The sequence below is a fragment of the Bison bison genome, unplaced genomic scaffold, assembly GCF_000754665.1.
Source record: "Bison bison bison isolate TAMUID 2011002044 unplaced genomic scaffold, Bison_UMD1.0 scf7180017864032, whole genome shotgun sequence".
Taxonomy (NCBI): Eukaryota; Metazoa; Chordata; class Mammalia; order Artiodactyla; family Bovidae; genus Bison; species Bison bison.
In genome coordinates this window covers 109,799-127,172 of record NW_011494604.1, presented here as the reverse complement: position 1 = coordinate 127,172, position 17,374 = coordinate 109,799, and the positions used below count along the sequence as shown (strand labels likewise).

General features: G+C 38.7%; 2 protein-coding genes across 6 annotated transcripts in view; one reads left to right on the top strand and one right to left on the bottom strand.

Moving 5' to 3' along the window:
• ILDR1 (immunoglobulin-like domain containing receptor 1) overlaps positions 1 to 10,106 on the top strand; it is a 40,091-nt gene extending 29,985 nt beyond the window's left edge. For 3 of the 4 annotated variants that reach the window (XM_010834245.1, XM_010834244.1, XM_010834243.1), the window contains one exon: positions 4,372 to 10,106. In XM_010834245.1, the coding sequence (XP_010832547.1) occupies positions 4,372 to 4,413 (42 nt within the window). In that variant the 3' untranslated portion in view covers positions 4,414 to 10,106. The remainder of the gene's footprint in view (positions 1 to 4,371) is intronic. The other variant, XM_010834242.1, reaches the window with a different exon arrangement.
• A 4,284-nt stretch (positions 10,107 to 14,390) lies between these two features.
• LOC104984496 (solute carrier family 15 member 2-like) overlaps positions 14,391 to 17,374 on the bottom strand; it is a 33,887-nt gene continuing 30,903 nt past the window's right edge. For both annotated transcript variants that reach the window (XM_010834240.1, XM_010834241.1), the window contains 2 exons: positions 14,938 to 15,042; positions 14,391 to 14,608 (listed from right to left, as the gene is read on the bottom strand). In XM_010834240.1, the coding sequence (XP_010832542.1) occupies positions 14,432 to 14,608; positions 14,938 to 15,042 (282 nt within the window). In that variant the 3' untranslated portion in view covers positions 14,391 to 14,431. The remainder of the gene's footprint in view (positions 14,609 to 14,937; positions 15,043 to 17,374) is intronic.

The following is a 17,374-nucleotide window of genomic DNA, read 5'->3' as shown; positions in this document are numbered from 1 at the left end:
TATGCCTCCATGGAGGGCCCCTGGTCCCTGTTTTGCACCGCTTGCCCTCTGGGCTCCGTGAGACACCTCTTATAGAGTTGGAAGGAACTGTGAGTGCTCAGGGCAAGCTTGATGCTTCAGGAGGGGCTCCTCGCCCCCAGCCTGGCTCCACCCCTCATCACAGTTCTCCAAGGCCAGTCGGGCAGGGTCCCCCCATTTCACAGGTGAGGAAACCAGGCTCAAAATAATGAAGTACCTTGTGAGTAGTGGAGCTAGGACTCCAGGGCAGGCCTTTAGGCTTAATCTTTACTTCTTGTCATAGCTGCCTTGCTTTACTTAGCAACAGCCTCCATTCCCCAAATTAGAACAGTGGGACTGACAGTGTGCAAGGGCCTGCTGTATTTGAGGATGCAGCCCTTTGAAACTCCTCTGGAAAGTATCATTACAATGATTTAGAAACAGACCCAAAACAAAACAAAACAACCTGATATCCCAAATATGGGTCAAAACTTTAGGATTCTGTGAACAGGCAAGGTGCCAATGTCAGAGCCTGAAAGGGACACAAAAGGAAGTAGGCTTTTTAATGCCTCTGAGCATAGACCCTTTTCCACTGTAAGATGTGACTTTAAAAAGTCATTTTATAATTAATATACCTCAATGATAATATTCCTTCTATGTTGTCTCTTTGCAAATTATGCTGGTTGTTGCTCAAAAATATTCATGAATTGCCTTCAGAACCAACTTACAAGCTACCCACAAAAATCTATTTCTTTATTCATTCAAAAATCCTTTTTCTGTTTTGTTTCTGCTGAGATAAAGGAATGCGGAGCAGGTTGTGAGGGAGGTTCTCAGAGTAGAGGGATATTAGAGGAACAAGAATTTTAATCTCTCATGCACATTGACTGATACAACTCTCATTTGGAAATGCAGGTTCTGCTGTGCCTTGTTTTAAAATCAATCATCTGCGTAGTGTGTGCAAAGACAGGGACCTTGTGAGTGCCTCAGTGCTGGTCTTTCTAGGGAAGAACCTTGGTGAAAGAGTGATTTGTGAGGAAGATAGTGAAGGCCCACAGGCATTTCTGAAATAATCGATGGCAATTATATTCTCACAGATGTCCCATGAGAGAGGCAGAGAGTAATAATGAAACTAAGTGGCACTGAAAGTGAAAGGAAAGTGAAGTCGCTCAGTCGTGTCCGACTCTTTGTGACCCCATGGACTGTAGCCTACCAGGCTCCTCTGTCCATGGGATTTTCCAGGCAATAGTACTGGAGTAGATTGCCATTTCCTTCTCCAGAGGATCTTCCCGACCCAGGGATGGAACCCAGGACTCCCGCATTGTAGACAGACGCTTTACCGTCTGAGCCACCAGGGAAGCCAATGACTATGGACATTTACACAGTGTTTCATTTAATCCTTTCAACACCCTGTTCGTTTACAGTAGATACAACTCTTCCATGTTACCAGTAAGAAAATTACATCCTGAAAGAAAATACAAAATCAAAGTCAGTCACTGTTACTTTGGTCATGTGGTTACTAGATGGTCTCTTATCTTCACTGTAACAGAGAAAAAATGAAAAGCCAGCTTCAAACCCAAATCCTATTTTCTTCTAAGTTAAAGAAGAAATTTAAATTTTCCTTTATTTTCTTCTAAATTATATAGTTTCTTGTAAGTGAAAGAGGGGGAAACTGGGGTATCAGTTATGTTCTGGATATTGGAATAAGCCATTTCTAAGTCTATTTCACTTAATCCTTGCAACTGCCCTGTGAGGCTTAGTAAGATTAAGTAACATGCTCAAGGTCACACAGCCAAGAGGGAGTGAAACCAAAATTTGAACAAAGCCCTTTAACTCTCAAGCCTGTGCTCTTTTCAATTCATGCTGCCTAATTAGAAGAAAATCTGTGGGGCAATGTTTTCTTGTGACATTTATTTCTTCCTTATTTTCTGAAAGTATTATAGCTTCCTTTATAGTACACCTTCCTTTATAGTACGCCTTTCATCAGGGTGTACACAAAATAATTCTATCACAAGCAAACCAAATTTTCAATTGTAAAGTTGCTTGTGAGAGGAAAAGTCACTCAAGATAATTCTAAAGGCCTTCATTATTTTGGATTTCTCTGAGCTTATCTCCAAAAGAGTTCTCATTTCAATTTATCACATTCAACTGTCCACTCATATTCTGAATGACCAGAGGCCCAGGACCAAAGCTTGATTGATTGATTGATTGATTTTTAAATTTTATTTTATTTTTAAACTTTACAAAATTGTATTAGTTTTGCCAAATATCAAAATGAATCCGCCACAGGTATACATGTGTTCCCCATCCTGAACCCTCCACCCTCCTCCCTCCGCATACCATCCCTCTGGGTCGTCCCAGTGCACTAGCCCCAAAGCTTGATTTAGAAGGGTGATTGGTTTGGAGGGCACCGTGTTTTGTTTGTAACTTGAATTTTGAATGCCTTTGTAGTTGTTATTATTTAGTAAGTTGTATCCGACTCTTTTGTGACCCCATGGACTATAGCCCACCAGGCTCTTTTATCCATGGGATTTCCCAGGCAAGAATACTGGAATGGGTTGCCATTTCTTTCTCCAGGGGATCTTCCTCAACCAGGGACTGAATCTGTGTCCCCTACATTAGCAGGTGGGTTCTTTACTTCTAAGCTACCAGGGAAAGCCCCTTGAATGCCTTTAATGGAGCCAAAATTTCATTCTTTGCTTCTCTCCTTAATGGGGCTGGAGGCTTTCAAAACACCTTCTAACCTTTAAAGTCTTTGGAGCTTGCAGCTAATTTTAGAAGTTATAATATATTTGGGCCACTAGATGGTGATCTTTAATTATATATAACTTGAAGTTTCTCTACTCAGGTTGATAAAATGTATCACTATTTTCTTAAGATTTTTTAAAAAAGATCTATTTATGGCCATGCTGGCTCTCGGTTCTTGTGCCAGGCTTTCTCTAGTTGCAGTGAGCAGGTGCTACTCTCTTCTGTGGTGCATGGGCTTCTCATGGCTTTGTTTGTTGTGGAGCACTGGCTCTAGAGTACATGGGCTCAGTAGTTGCAGCTTGTGGGCTCTAGAACACAGGCTCAGTAATAGTGGCTTACTTGCCCTGTGGCATGTGGGATCTTCCCAGACCAGGGATTGAACCCACATCCCCTGCATTGGCAGGTGGCTTCTCAACCACTGGACCACCTGGAAAGCCCTCAGGCTTTCAGCAGGTACAGCTTTACCATAACTTTTTGCAAAATACTTATTAAGAATATTAAATATTCAGATGCTCTAGTGGCTGATTTTCCTGATGCCTGATCCCCAGGCTGGGGAGCCTGACATGGGGCTCAGAACACTCACTCCTGTGGAAGAACTTCTGCAATGTAACTATTCTCCAGTTTGTGGGTCACTCACCCAGTGGGGTATGGGATTTGATTATATTGCAGGTCTGCCCCTCCTACCTGTCTCACTGTAGTTCTTTATGTGTTTGGTTCCAGTTTTTTTTCTTATCGATGATTTTTCTGGAAATAGTTGTAATTTTGGTGTGCTGATGACAGGAGGTGAGCTCTGGGCCTTTCTACTCTGCCAGTTTGGCTACTCTCTCCCATCCCACATCATTTTGATTAGAAACCATGTCCCCTAAAACTTTCTTAATAAAATGGAAACATACAAAATTTTTGAAGCAACATGAATGTAGTACATACATGTACATTTTGAACAGTATGTTTTGAGACAGATACCTTGCCATTCCAACAAGAAAGGTCACATTCATTGATGACAGCTGTAGATATTCAAAACTAGAATAAAAATAATCTCCAGTACATAGAGAAATATGAGAAATGAAAACCATACTCTCTGAAGCCCTTGTAGCACAAGATGAAAAAACCAAAAGATCAAGTGGAATAACTTCTGAAGAAAAGTCACTGAGTTTGGTCAGCAAGAGGTAATTAGTGATCTGAAAAAATAACTTCAGAGAAATTCCATGGTATGAAACTGAACTTTTTAGACAAGGTTGAGAACAAACGGCTCAGGAGAATATAAATAGAGAAAAGAGAACTGGGCCATGTCTTCATGAACGAATGATAGAGGTGCTGATGAATGAACAGAGTATCTTTTTTTCAAGAGATTTAAAGATGTCAAAAATCAGTAAGAGGCAGAGTGAATGAGAAGTTTTCAGAAGTTAAAGATGGTTGAGGGAGGCTCAGAAAGGTAGGAAAAGCAAGAAACCAAAGCCAGGGGGAGAAACTGGCTTCACCAAGAGGCAAGAAGTAATGTTTTAGATTCAGAGCTGCTGTCCCAGCAGCCACCACTCACTGAGGATTTGCACCTGAACCAAGCCCTTGTGTATTGTGTACATAGACGATAGAGCACAGCTGACTGGATTTTTGTGTTCTTATATTCCCCAGGAGAGAGAGAGCTCCCATAGTGGAAGGAGTGTGGTCATTTAGTCACCGGGCACAACACTGCTTCTGTGGCGACTTCTCAGCTCCTGTGTGTCACCAGCAGCATCTAGATTTCCACGTGGCTTGAGATGGACACCGCAAGTTTGTATCTAACATCTTTGGCTTAGATTCTGAGAATCAGATGGTATAATTTTATAAACAAAGTTTGAGGAGTCAATGACTGTTGTTTTAACCTTGGTACACACTCTGCATATTCAGGTAGTCAGACTTGTAATGAATCCTAATTGGGATGCAATCCCTCAGGAACTTAGTAACCTGAGTCTTCAACTGGGTCACACTGCTCAGAACTGTGGCCATTCTCAAGGTGAGAACTCGGGAGTCTTTAAGAGGAAATCAAACATGTCTCAGAGCAAGAAATCTATGGAGCACTATAGGGAAATTTCCATGGAACCTTGTCTCCCTCGATAGCATATCTAGAGGATCCCTTCATGTTATGAGTCCACTTTACTGCCCCCAAGACTGGTCCTGAGTGCCTTTGAGGGTTCACACAGAGATGGCACAGGGAATGTTCCACAATGTGCCCTCTCACAGGCTATTTATTGCGAGTGTACAAAGTCACAGAGAAGCACTTTTGCACCAGTTTTATTCCTTTCCTTTGTTTTCTTCTTGCTTTTTTCTTTTTTTGCCTATATCTGTATATTTTTTTATATAGTATGTATCCATTAAAATCACTTTAAATGCTTTTGGGGAATAGCATAGTACATAAATAAATAAGAAGTGAAAGGTACTGGCTTGAGGATTCTGTCCTAGATTTTGATGCACTTGAAATTAACCCTCCCCGACTAAGGCTCAGAGAAGAGCCAGACCAACCCGATAGCTGTGGAGCCACCTTTCTCTTGGCACCATTTAGCCTTGTGGGGTGGGGATTTCTCAAGTAAAGGCATCCAGACAGGTTTTGCCACTCGGTGCCCCAGGAGGAAGGCTCTGTGCCTCTCTGTAACAGGCCCTACATCTCTCTCATTTTCCTTAGCCCCCTCTGGTGTCTTCATGAGTCCATTTGTGCTTCAGGTAGAGACTGTCCTCCAGCAGACCATAAGGAGATGTCCTAAGATGAAGTGTGTGTGAATGTATGTGTATTCCTCAACAGTATCTTTATGTGAATGGCCTTAAGCTCATTTTTGATCCTTTTGTACTGACATCTATTTTTTCTCCATCCATTTTTCTCATTAATTACATGTTGGAGAAAACTGGTTAAATGCCTGCACTGGGCAAATGTTTCTTTGAGATTATTTTAATATCCATAATGTAACTGAGTCTAAATTGGAAAAATAGAAAAAAATTAAAATTTTAATAGATAATTCAGTAACTGAGAGACTTCTGGTCTGGACAAGCTGATATAGACCTCTTTTCCTCTGTTCCTCCTCACTAAACACAACTTTATAAATCCTAGAAATGTTACAAGAGACAAACAAAGAAGAAATCTGAAGAGTGCTAAGAAGAAAGTGAGCTGGTTTGGGAACCCAGGACCAGATGACAACACAGAGGCAGGGCATCTTGTGTCCCCCAACCAGCAGAAGGCAGCCACCCAGACCTGGTCTTTTCTGACTTCCCATCTGGCAACAGAAGGTAGTCTCGTAGCTTGTTCTTTCCCCTGGATCTAGTGGAAGCCCCTCTTACAACTTCAGAGAAGGGGGACCTACTGGGAGTCCTGTCAAAAATAAATGACCAGGGGAAGCATTCTCCTTCCCTGCAGAATCAGAGATTCCTCTTTTCTATGGAGAAATGCTGATGTGGATGGGAGGACCCAGTAAGCAGGTGGCCCAACTGGAGAAAGCTCAATTGACCTCAAGGGCTGGAGACTTTCCTCCTCTGCCCAGAGATACGAGGGCTCTCTGGTGGAACCAGGAAAAAGAACCTGTCACAGCTAGTAGCCTTATAGCTAGCAGCTGGGTCCAAGAAATCACTTTATTCTCCTCCCTCCCCAGAGAACTGGGTAGCTGGAGGTGGGGGGAGGGTTACTAACTGAAGACTTTCCCCACCCACCTCCCTCACCCAGAGGTATCTTGGCAATCCAGCCGGAGGAAATTTCAACCCTCAGCCAGTCACAAAGTCTCTGAAAATTAAACAATTACTGGAATCAGCCCACAAAAGTAGGCTAAGACTCATATGTTAAACCTAAATAGAGTAACTTCCTGTAAAATATTTAAATAGAACTTAGATTTTCATAACATAATGGACAAAATGTCCAGGATATAAATCAAGAAACAAGAAAAATCACAACTTGAATGAATGTCAACACCAAGATGAATCAGATGTTGTAATTAGTCTGATAAGAATTTAAAGGCAGGCATTATAGAAATGCTACAATAATCAACTACAAATTCACTAAATACAAGTACAAAAAATCACAGAAAATAAATAGAAGTTATGCAAAAAAAAAAAAGGAAATTATAGAACTGAAAAATAGAAATTAAAGACTTACTAGATGGGCTCCCAGTAGAGTGGAGATGATGAATCAGTGAACATGAGTACAGAACAACAGAATTCACCCAATATGAATAATAGAAAAGAGAATGGGAAAAGTGACCAGAGCCTCAGGGACCTGTGGACTAATAACAAAATATCCAACATTCATATCACTGGAGTCCAATAAAGTAGAGGGGAAAGAGGGAAGAATGAATAAATATTTGAAGAAACAATGACTGAAAACTTGCCAAATTTGATGAAAAACATCAACATAGAGATTTAAGAAACTCTAAACAGGATAAATCCCAAGAATCCATGTCAATACACATCATAATTAAACTTTTGAAAACTAAAGACAAAAATTCTTGAAAGCAGCCAGAGAAAAACAATGAAATCCCTGTAGGGAAACACCATATGAATGGATTTCTCATGTGAGATCATGAAAAAGGAAATGTCAAATTTTATTTTTTAAGTCCTGAATGAAAACAACTATTGATTCATAATTTTGTATCTGGCAAAACCAGTTTTTAGAAGTGAAAGGAAAATAAAAACATTCACAGATGAATGACGACTAGAAGATTTTGTGACTAGCAGATAAATCCTGGAAAGACTGGATAGAAGTTCTTCAAATAGAAAGAAAAGGACAAAAGGAAACTTAAGCATCAGAAAGCAAAAGAAAAAATAGGTTAGAAATATGAGTCCATACAATAGACATTCTTTTGAGTATTAGTATTATAATTTGTTTCCATCATAAAATATGATTTATAAAACCCCAAAGAGGGGAAAAAAATCTCACAAAAGAAATGGGAGTTATACAGTGAGTTAACAATAATAGGTAAAGGTGAGGAAGGTAAAGAAGCCTAACTGGAAGTGATGTTTCTATACTTCATTTTAAGTAGTAAACAGTGTGATACAAAGTACAGAATTAGAAGTAGTATCCAGAGCAACCATGTGAAAACTACAGAGATGAACTTAGAAGTGCTATAAATAAATCCAGATGAAATCCGAAAACATGTTCAAGTAACCTGCAGAAAGGTAAGAAAGAAAATAAACAACAACGACGTCCAAAAGAAACAAGTAGGAAACAATAAAATAGCATCCTAAAGTGCTAATAACATATCAATATTTGCCTTTGTTGTAAACTGTCTAAATATGCCTATCAAAAGACAGATTAACAGAGCAGATTAAAATATTTTTTAAAAAAACTAAATCCAACTATATGTTCCATATAAGAAATTCACTTTGTATTCAACCACAGGTAGCCTAAAGTAGGATGGAAGAGATACACCATGTACACATTGATAATAAAAATTAGAAGGAGTGACAGTATTAAAATCTCCTAAAGTAGACTTCATAGCAAAGAAAATTATCAGAGACAAAAGAAATATTATATAATAGTTAAGGGATCACTCTGTCAGGAAGACACAATATACTAATGTGTATAAACTAAAGCATAGAGCTTCAGATACATGAGGCAAAACTGTTAAAGCTGAAAGGAGAAAGAGAAGACTCTACAGTTATTGTTGGGAACCTTAACACTGCTCCCATTCAGTAACTGGTAGAAGTATTAGGCAAAAACATCTGAGCAACACAATCATCAAGATCTAATTAACAAAACAGACCATCCAACAACAGTAGAATATAGTTTTCTCAATTTCTGTCGAACATTCACCAAGTAGAAAAGAAAAAAAGAAACCATAAAATATACCATAAAACAGACCTTGACAAATTAAAAAATTGAAATCATAAAGCTTATATGTCCTGACTACAGTGGAATCAAACTGGAAATCTGTTAACAAAGACAACAGGAAACTCTCAAAATACTTGGAAACGAAGCAACACACTTCTAAATAATTATGGGTAAACAATAAGCCTCAATGAAAATTAAAAAGTATATAGAACTAAATAAAAATTAGAACACAAAGTATGTAGGAGGCAGCTAAAGCAGTATTGAGAGGGAAATTTATAGCACCAAATGCTTACATTTAAAATGAGGAAAGGTGTAATATAATTTAAATTATTTCCTCCAGAAACTAGAAAGCACAATAAACCCAAAGCAAGCAGAAGGAATGAAATAATAAAGAGCAGAAAATAAAATTGGAAATAGGAAAACATTACTGAAAAAAAAAAAGCCCAAGAAAACAAAAAGTTGGTTCTTCAAAAAAAAAATAATAATAAATTTGATAAACCTCTAGCAAGACTGACAAAAATAGAACACATATCACCTGTATCAGGAATGAAATAGGATATATCATTCCTGATAGTGCAGCTGTTAAAAGAAAATAAAGGAATACTACATACAACTATATGTTCATAAATATGACATTGTAGAAAAAAACAGAACAATTCCTTACGCACCACAGACTGCTGCAATTCAAGACGATGCAATAGAAAACCTGGATAGCCCCATGACCATTAAGGAAATTGAATTTTTAATTAAAAAGCTTTCCAAAATGAAACTCAAGGCCCAGATGGTTTCACTGGACAATTCTATCAGACTTTTAAAGGGTAATTAAAACTAACTTTATACCTCTTCCAGAAAATAGAAGAGGGGGAAACATTTTCCACCTCACTCAGGAAGACAGCAGAGCCAGACAAAGATATGGCCAGAAAAAAAGAAAACTGAAAACATTCTCCTGAACTTAGGTGCAAAAATCCTTAACAGAATATTACCAAGTATTTTAATACACAAAAATAAGTATATACCATGAACAACTAGGATTTATTCTAGGTATGCAAGACTAATTACCAGAATAGTCAAAACAATCTTGAAAAGTACAATTGGAAGACTTATATCTTCTCATTTTAAAATGTACTACAAAGCTATCATAATTGAGATAGTGTGATACTGACATATAAGGACAGACATATTGGTCAATGGCAAATAACTAAGAGCCCAGAAACAAATCCTTACATTTATGGTAAATTGATTTTTTGCCAAAGCTATTTAGGCAACTCAGTAGAGAAAAAATAGAAAAAATACAAACTGCTGCTGGGTCATTTGCATAGCCACAAGCAAAAAGGTGGAAGCATTGCATACACAAGCAGTTAACTCAAAATGGACAGCAGACCTAACTGTAAGGGTTAAAACTACAACATTTAGAAAAAACTAGTCAGAATCCTTTGCGTCCTTGGATTAGTTAAAGAGTTCTTAGATATGACATCAGTAGTATAACCCTTAAATGAAAAATTTATAAATTAGACTTCATCAAAATTTAAAACTTTTGCACTTCAAAAGACACCATTAAGGAAATGGAAATACAAGTTACAACTTAGAGAATATGATGACAAATCATATTTTTTTTTTTTTGCAATTCGTCTCTTTTTATTATTATTATTTTTTAATTAAATTTATTTATTTTAATTAGAGGCTAATTACTTTACAATATTGTATTGGTTTTGCCATACATCAGCATGAATCCACCACGGGTGTACACGTGTTCCCAATCCTGAACCCCCCTCCCACCTCCCTCCCCATACCATCCCTCTGGGTCATCCCAGTGCACCAGCCCCAAGCTTCCTGTATCCTGCATCGAACCTGGACTGGCGATTCGTTTCATATATGATATTATACATGTTTCAATGCCATTCTCCCAAATCATCCCCCCACCCTCTCCCACAGAGTCCAAAAGACTGTTCTATACGTCTGTGTCTCTTTTGCTGTCTCCCATACAGGGTTATCGTTACCATCTTTCTAAATTCCATATATATGCGTTAGTATATTGTATTGGTGTTTTTCCTTCTGGCTTACTTCACTCTGTATAATAGGCTCCAGTTTCATCCACCTCATTAGAACTGATTCAAATGTATTCTTTTTAATGGCTGAGTAATATTCCATTGTGTATATGTACTACAGCTTTCTTATCCATTCATCTGACAAATCATATTTCTAACAAAATATTTAGAAAGAATAAAGAAACAAAGAATAAATCTCAAAACTCAAGAAGATAAACAACTTAATTTTTAAAAATAGGTAAGATTTGAATAGAGATTTTACCAGAGAAAATAAAGATGGCTAATAAGCACATGAAAAGATGCTGCTTATTAGTAAAATAGAAATTAAAATGACAATGTAACACTACTTCACAACCACTAGAATGATGATAATAAAAGACAATAATAAGTGAAGGCCCAGACATGGAGAAGTGGAAATTGCTGATTGAAATGTAAAATGATGTAGCCATTTTAAAATGCCTTTTGGCAATCAAAAAAAACATATCAAACATAAATTTACCATGTGACCCAGCAGTTTCATTCCCTGGCATATATCCAAGATGAACACTCTATTTATGTGAAGACTTATACTTGAATGGTCATGGGGGTCTTATTTTTAATAACTAAAAATGCAGTTAAAAAAAAACACAAAACCTAAATTTCCCTCAACTGGTGAATGGATGAACAAAATATAGTATATCCACACAATGGAATTCTATTCTGTAGTTTAAAAAAAAAAATAACTGATAGGTGCTACAACATGGATAAACTTCAAAAACGTGCTCAGTAGAGGAAGCCAGATGCAAAAGACCACATATCATATGATCCAGAACAGGTAACTCTACAGAGACAGAAAGTAGCTTAATGGTTGCCTGAGCCAGGGGTGGAACAGGAATTAACTGCAAGTGGACAAGAGGTTCCTTTTGGGGGTGATGGAAGTATTCTAAAATTGGATTATGGTGATGATTGTACTAATCATTCAATTGTACACTTATAAGGAATGAATTCAATGATAAATCTACTATGCCTCAATAAAATTCTTTAGTAAATGAATATTATTCCAAAATGTTTTTTATGCATATATAGAGTGATAAAAATTCTTTTAAAATGTGTTCAGGTTTCCGAGGTGGCTCAGTGGTAAAGAATCTGCCTGCCAGTGCATGAGACGCAGGAGTTGCAGGTTGGATCCCTGGGTTGGGAAGACCCCCTGGAGGAGGAAATGGTAACCGACACCAGTATTCTTGCTTGGAGAATCCCAAGTTCAGAGGAGCCTGGAGGGTTGCAGTCCATACGATCACAAAGAGTCGGGCATAACTGAGCACGTACGCAACAGCAACCCATATTAAGAGGGATTCTGGCCCACTGTTGCATATCAAGCAAAGAATATTTTTCAGAATTGGAAAAACAGTTGTGAAAAGTCTGGACTATGCCCTGTGAAGAGTCATGAAAAAAGCTGAGAATCTTTAGCTTGATGAATGCTTACTTGAGGCAACATGAAAATTCTCCCCAAATAGCAAAGAGAGTACTGCATAAAAGAGAGGTTTATGCTTATTCTAATTAGCCATAAAGGAAAGAACCATGGTAGGCAGTTTCATAAAGAAAGCTTTTAGTTCAACATAAAGAATTGTCTGCCAGTTTTTCCCAAGTCACTATAACTTATGAGGCTCAACAAAGAGTCTTATGTTTTTGCTGAAGGATTTCTCAGAATCTTTAATATCAGGTGTTAAGAGGATGTAATAAAAATAATTTGTCTGAAGAAACTATTAGCACTGTTAATATCTCTGAGACAGTAGTTCATAGAACAGATGGAGTTAAAGCTGCTGAAATGGGGACAGAGTATTTTCTGAAGAAGCAAAGTCAGGTTCACATCAAGATATTTGAGGAGGGACTTGCCTGGTGGTCCAGCAATTAAGACAACACACTCCCAATCCAGGGGGCCTGGATTCAATCCCTAGTCAGGGAACTAAATTCCTCATGCCATGACCAAGAGCCAGATTGCCACAATGAAGATCCCAAGTGCCAACTCAGACCCAGCCAGTCAAGTAAATGAATAGATAGACATACATCATTTTAAAAAGGTTATCTGTGGAAACTGGATAGTGTTGCTGTCACTTTGGCACTTCTGAAAACTTGGTAACCAGGACCAGAGTATTAAAGCTTGGGGAAATGGAGCAACTTTTCTTGTTGTGTTTACAATGTGAGACTGATTCAAAACAGTTCTAGATGAGAATAACGGAGCAAAACCAATGGAAATGAGACTTTCTAGGACAGTTATTCTGAACTTTTCCCCCAGCAATACTTTCCCCCAGAAGTCATTATATTCCCATGTCTGTCCACTGAGTCATTCACTGTGTGCAAGGTATTATTTCTCAACTTTTTCCACCAACACAGCAACAAACAAATAAAACCCTGTCATATTCTATCACTTCTTCCTTCAACTCCAGATTTTCTTAGAATCCTGATATGGGACCATGTCCCACATTGAGCACTGCCATTTTAGAAGCTCAAACCTAGAGTACTGGGTTTACTAGAGTATTAACTTTTTTTTTTTTTTTTTTTTTAATAAATAGGGCATTTAAAATTTGGGGGGAAAGTAAAACAGGAAAAAATATCAAAACAGATCCACTACTTTGAAGCTGAAGGAAATACCAGTAAGAAAGGAAGTTGTTTTCATAAAAAATACTGTTGTTATTAAATATTTGTAGCAATAAATACAGAGAAGGCAATGGCAACCCACTCCAGTACTCTTGCATGGAAAATCCCATGGATGGAGGAGCCTGGTGGGCTGCAGTCCATGGGGTCGCTGAGGGTTGGACACGACTGAGCGACTTCACTTTCACTTTTCACTTTCATGCATTGGACAAGGAAATGGCAACCCGCTCCAGTGTTCTTGCTTGGCGAATCCCAGGGACGGGGGAGCCTGGTGTGCTGCCGTCTATGGGGTTGCACAGAGTTGAACACGACCAAAGCGACTTAGCAGCAGCAGCAATGAATAAGATAATATAATAAGAAAAAGGTGGGCCAACAACATTGAAAATGAGGGTTGGAAAATGATAATTAGTGTCTATACAGTTGTCCACAGGTGGGCATAATCTAGAGTTAAAACATTATAGTCCCTAAGAAAAGCGTATACTATACAAGAATTGTTCATCAGGACTTCTACAGTTTATACTTTGCTGTTTTGCAGAACCATGTTTACTGTCTTTAATTTGGTTTCCAAGGACCTATCAATACTGAGAAAGGGGTTTTTTGATTAGTAGATAAAATACTGTAATTATCAGAAAGATATATCTTATCCTGTGTGTTAATAAAATATCATTTTGTCTTTTATTATTTGTACTGAAAATTTTACTACAGTCTTAGTGAGCCTAAATAGCTGACAAGTCAGGCCCTGGATGAGATCACACCAGACATACCAATTCTTGAAGTCCTTATAAACAACAAATACACTGTTAATGAAGACATTTGAAAATACCATTTCTCTGTTATTCTGAAATTTGGCCCTAAATCAGCACTTCAAAAGATGGGGTCATCTGCTCTAAATGGCAGGTAAAAGAATTCATACAGAACTTTGATAACCACAAAGATCAATCTCAATTATACATTTGTGTTTTTGGAGATGCAAGGCTAGCTGCAGCAAAACCACATAAGGTTTACTGAGTTCAGTGACATATAGGAAGACATAAAGTCTCAGGGACCTTGCTTTAATGTACTGAAAAACCCAGTCCTAGAATTGCCTCTATCATCAGAGAAAAGTGAAGGAGATCAGTTCATTGTGATGCTACTTCTCTCTTCCAACCAAGTTGCAGTAAAAAATGCTTGAAGATGGTGATGGCCAAGACCAGAGGCAGGAACTGGGGTCTGGGCAGAGTCTAGGGAACCATTAGAGCCTTGTCTTCTTGGTTTCCAGGTTGATCATATTTCCTTGGATTTGGGGGGTCTGCTTATTTGCTGACCCCTGAACATCCTCTGGCTTTAAAGGAACATAGTAGTATCCCATGATGGAGAAGATCAGGCAGACCACCAGCATGAGGCAGGAAAAGAAAATGAATTCGGCCCACTGTAGGAAGAAATACATATAAGAGAAAATATGGAAAACCTGATACTAAACTGATCTTTCTAAGATGAAGACTGAAGAGCAGACTGACCCAGGGTCACCAGTTTTGGAAGAGCTTTGGTAGGAAAAGACAGGACTAAGTGGCCTCTCCTCACATGGGCCTATGGTGGCCATTATTGCAGCTTACATGCCTATTTTCATGGCAAAGTCTATGTTTAAGACAGAGGGCTGAGTGGGGAATGTGGCAAACAGAGGGGTGGGGGAAGGGCAGCAGAGGAAGATGGAGGGAAATCCTTGGGTAGACACGTGCTCCTGCTTCTCTTAGTACATACCTGGGCCAGGCCACTGAACTGTGCCACAATAATCACGATGATATTCCCAAATGCTATAGTCAACAACCAGGCCGCCTGGAGTACAGACTTCATGCTAGAGGGAGCCTAGAGAGGACACAAATCTGTGAGTCAAGAAACTGTCTACACCACCCTCTTATACCAAGCATCTATCCAGAAAAGGTCTCCCACCCAAACTTCCAGATTTGAACTTCCCCCTCTAAGTTCAGCATTCACATTGATTCAGGGAATATGTTTATAGTAATTGAACATAGTAAAATGATTCAGGTAATAATGTTCATAGTAACAACAAGATGGCACTCTTAACCGAATATTTTAATTTATTATATCATATAAACTTCATTATAACCCTAAGGGAAAAGTTCTATTACTATTCTTATTTTACACATAAAAATAGCTTTAGAGAGCTGAAAATTCACTGCTGAAGGTTACACAATAGGTATGCAGCCAAAATTTAAACATGGGCAGTTTGATTCCACAGTCCTTATTCTTAATGTTTAAGTATCCCTTTCTGGATCCCAAACTGCATGGCCCCCCCCCTGCCATGTTCCTGGAGGTCAAGCTGATTCTCTGCTTAAGATCATAAGGAAGCTAAGGCCCCAAATAATGGAAGTCTTGGCCACGGTCACATAACTAAGACAGTGTCAGGATTAAAACTCCATCCTCTGAGCAATAGCTCCACCTCCACTTTCCACTTGCAAAAACCTACCTGAGGTTTTTTGTATTTCCATACAAATTGTGAAATTATTTGCTCTAGCTCTGTGAAAAATACCATTGGTAGCTTGATAGGGATTGCATTGAATCTATGGAAATACAAAAAACCTCGAATAGCCAAAGCAATCTTGAGAAAGAAGAATGGAACTGGAGGAATCAACCTGCCTGACTTCAGGCTCTACTACAAAGCCACAGTCATCAAGACAGTATGGTACTGGCACAAAGACAGACATATAGATCAATGGAACAAAATAGAAAGCCCAGAGATAAATCCATGCACCTATGGACATCTTATCTTTGACAAAGGAGGCAAGAATATACAATGGATTAAAGACAATCTCTTTAACAAGTGGTGCTGGGAAAACTGGTCAAAAACTTGTAAAAGAATGAAACTAGAACACTTTCTAACACCATACACAAAAATAAACTCAAAATGGATTAAAGATCTAAACGTAAGACCAGAAACTGTAAAACTCCTAGAGGAGAACATAGGCAAAACACTCTCTGACATACATCACAGCAGGATCCTCTATGACCCACCTCCCAGAGTAATGGAAATAAAAACAAAAATAAACAAATGGGACCTAATTCAACTTAAAAGCTTCTGCACAACAAAGGAAACTATAAGCAAGGTGAAAAGACAGCCTTCAGAATGGGAGAAAATAATAGCCAATGAAGCAACTGACAAACAACTAATCTCAAAAATATACAAGCAACTCCTACAGCTCAATTCCAGAAAAATAAACGACCCAATCAAAAAATGGGCTAAAGAACTAAATAGACATTTCTCCAAAGACATACAGATGGCTAACAAACACATGAAAAGATGCTCAACATCACTCATTATCAGAGAAATGCAAATCAAAACCACAATGAGGTATCATTTCACACCAGTCAGAATGGCTGTGATCCAAAAGTCTGCTGCTGCTAAGCCGCTTCAGTCATGTCCGACTCTGTGCGACCCCATAGATGGCAGCCCACCAGGCTTCCCCATCCCTGGGATTCTCCAGGCAAGAACACTGGAGTGGGTTGCCATTTCCTTCTCCAATGCATGAAAGTGAAAAGTGAAAGTGAAGTCGCTCAGTCGTGTCCGACTCTTCGTGACCCCATGGACTGCAGCCTACCAGGCTCCTCTGTCCATGGGATTTTCTAGGCAAAAGTACTGGAGTGGGGTGTCATTGCCTTCTCCGTCCAAAAGTCTACAAGCAATAAATGCTGGAGAGGGTGTGGAGAAAAGGGAACCCTCTTACATGTTGGTGGGAATGCAAACTAGTACAGCCACTATGGAGAACAATGTGGAGATTCCTTAAAAAACTGGAAATAGAACTGCCTTATGACCCAGCAATCCCACTGCTGGGCATACACACCGAGGAACCAGAATTGAAAGAGACACGTGTACCCCAATGTTCATCGCAGCACTGTTTATAATAGCCAGGACATGGAAGCAACCTAGATGTCCATCAGCAGATGAATGGATAAGAAAGCTGTGGTACATATACACAATGGAGTATATGCAGCCATTAAAAAGAGTACATTTGAATCAGTTCTAATGAGGTGGATGAAACTGGAGCCGATTATACAGAGTGAAGTAAGCCAGAAAGAAAAACACCAATACAGTATACTAATGCATATATATGGAATTTAGAAAGATGGTAATGATAACCCTGTATGGGAGACAGCAAAAGAGACACAGATGTATAGCTCC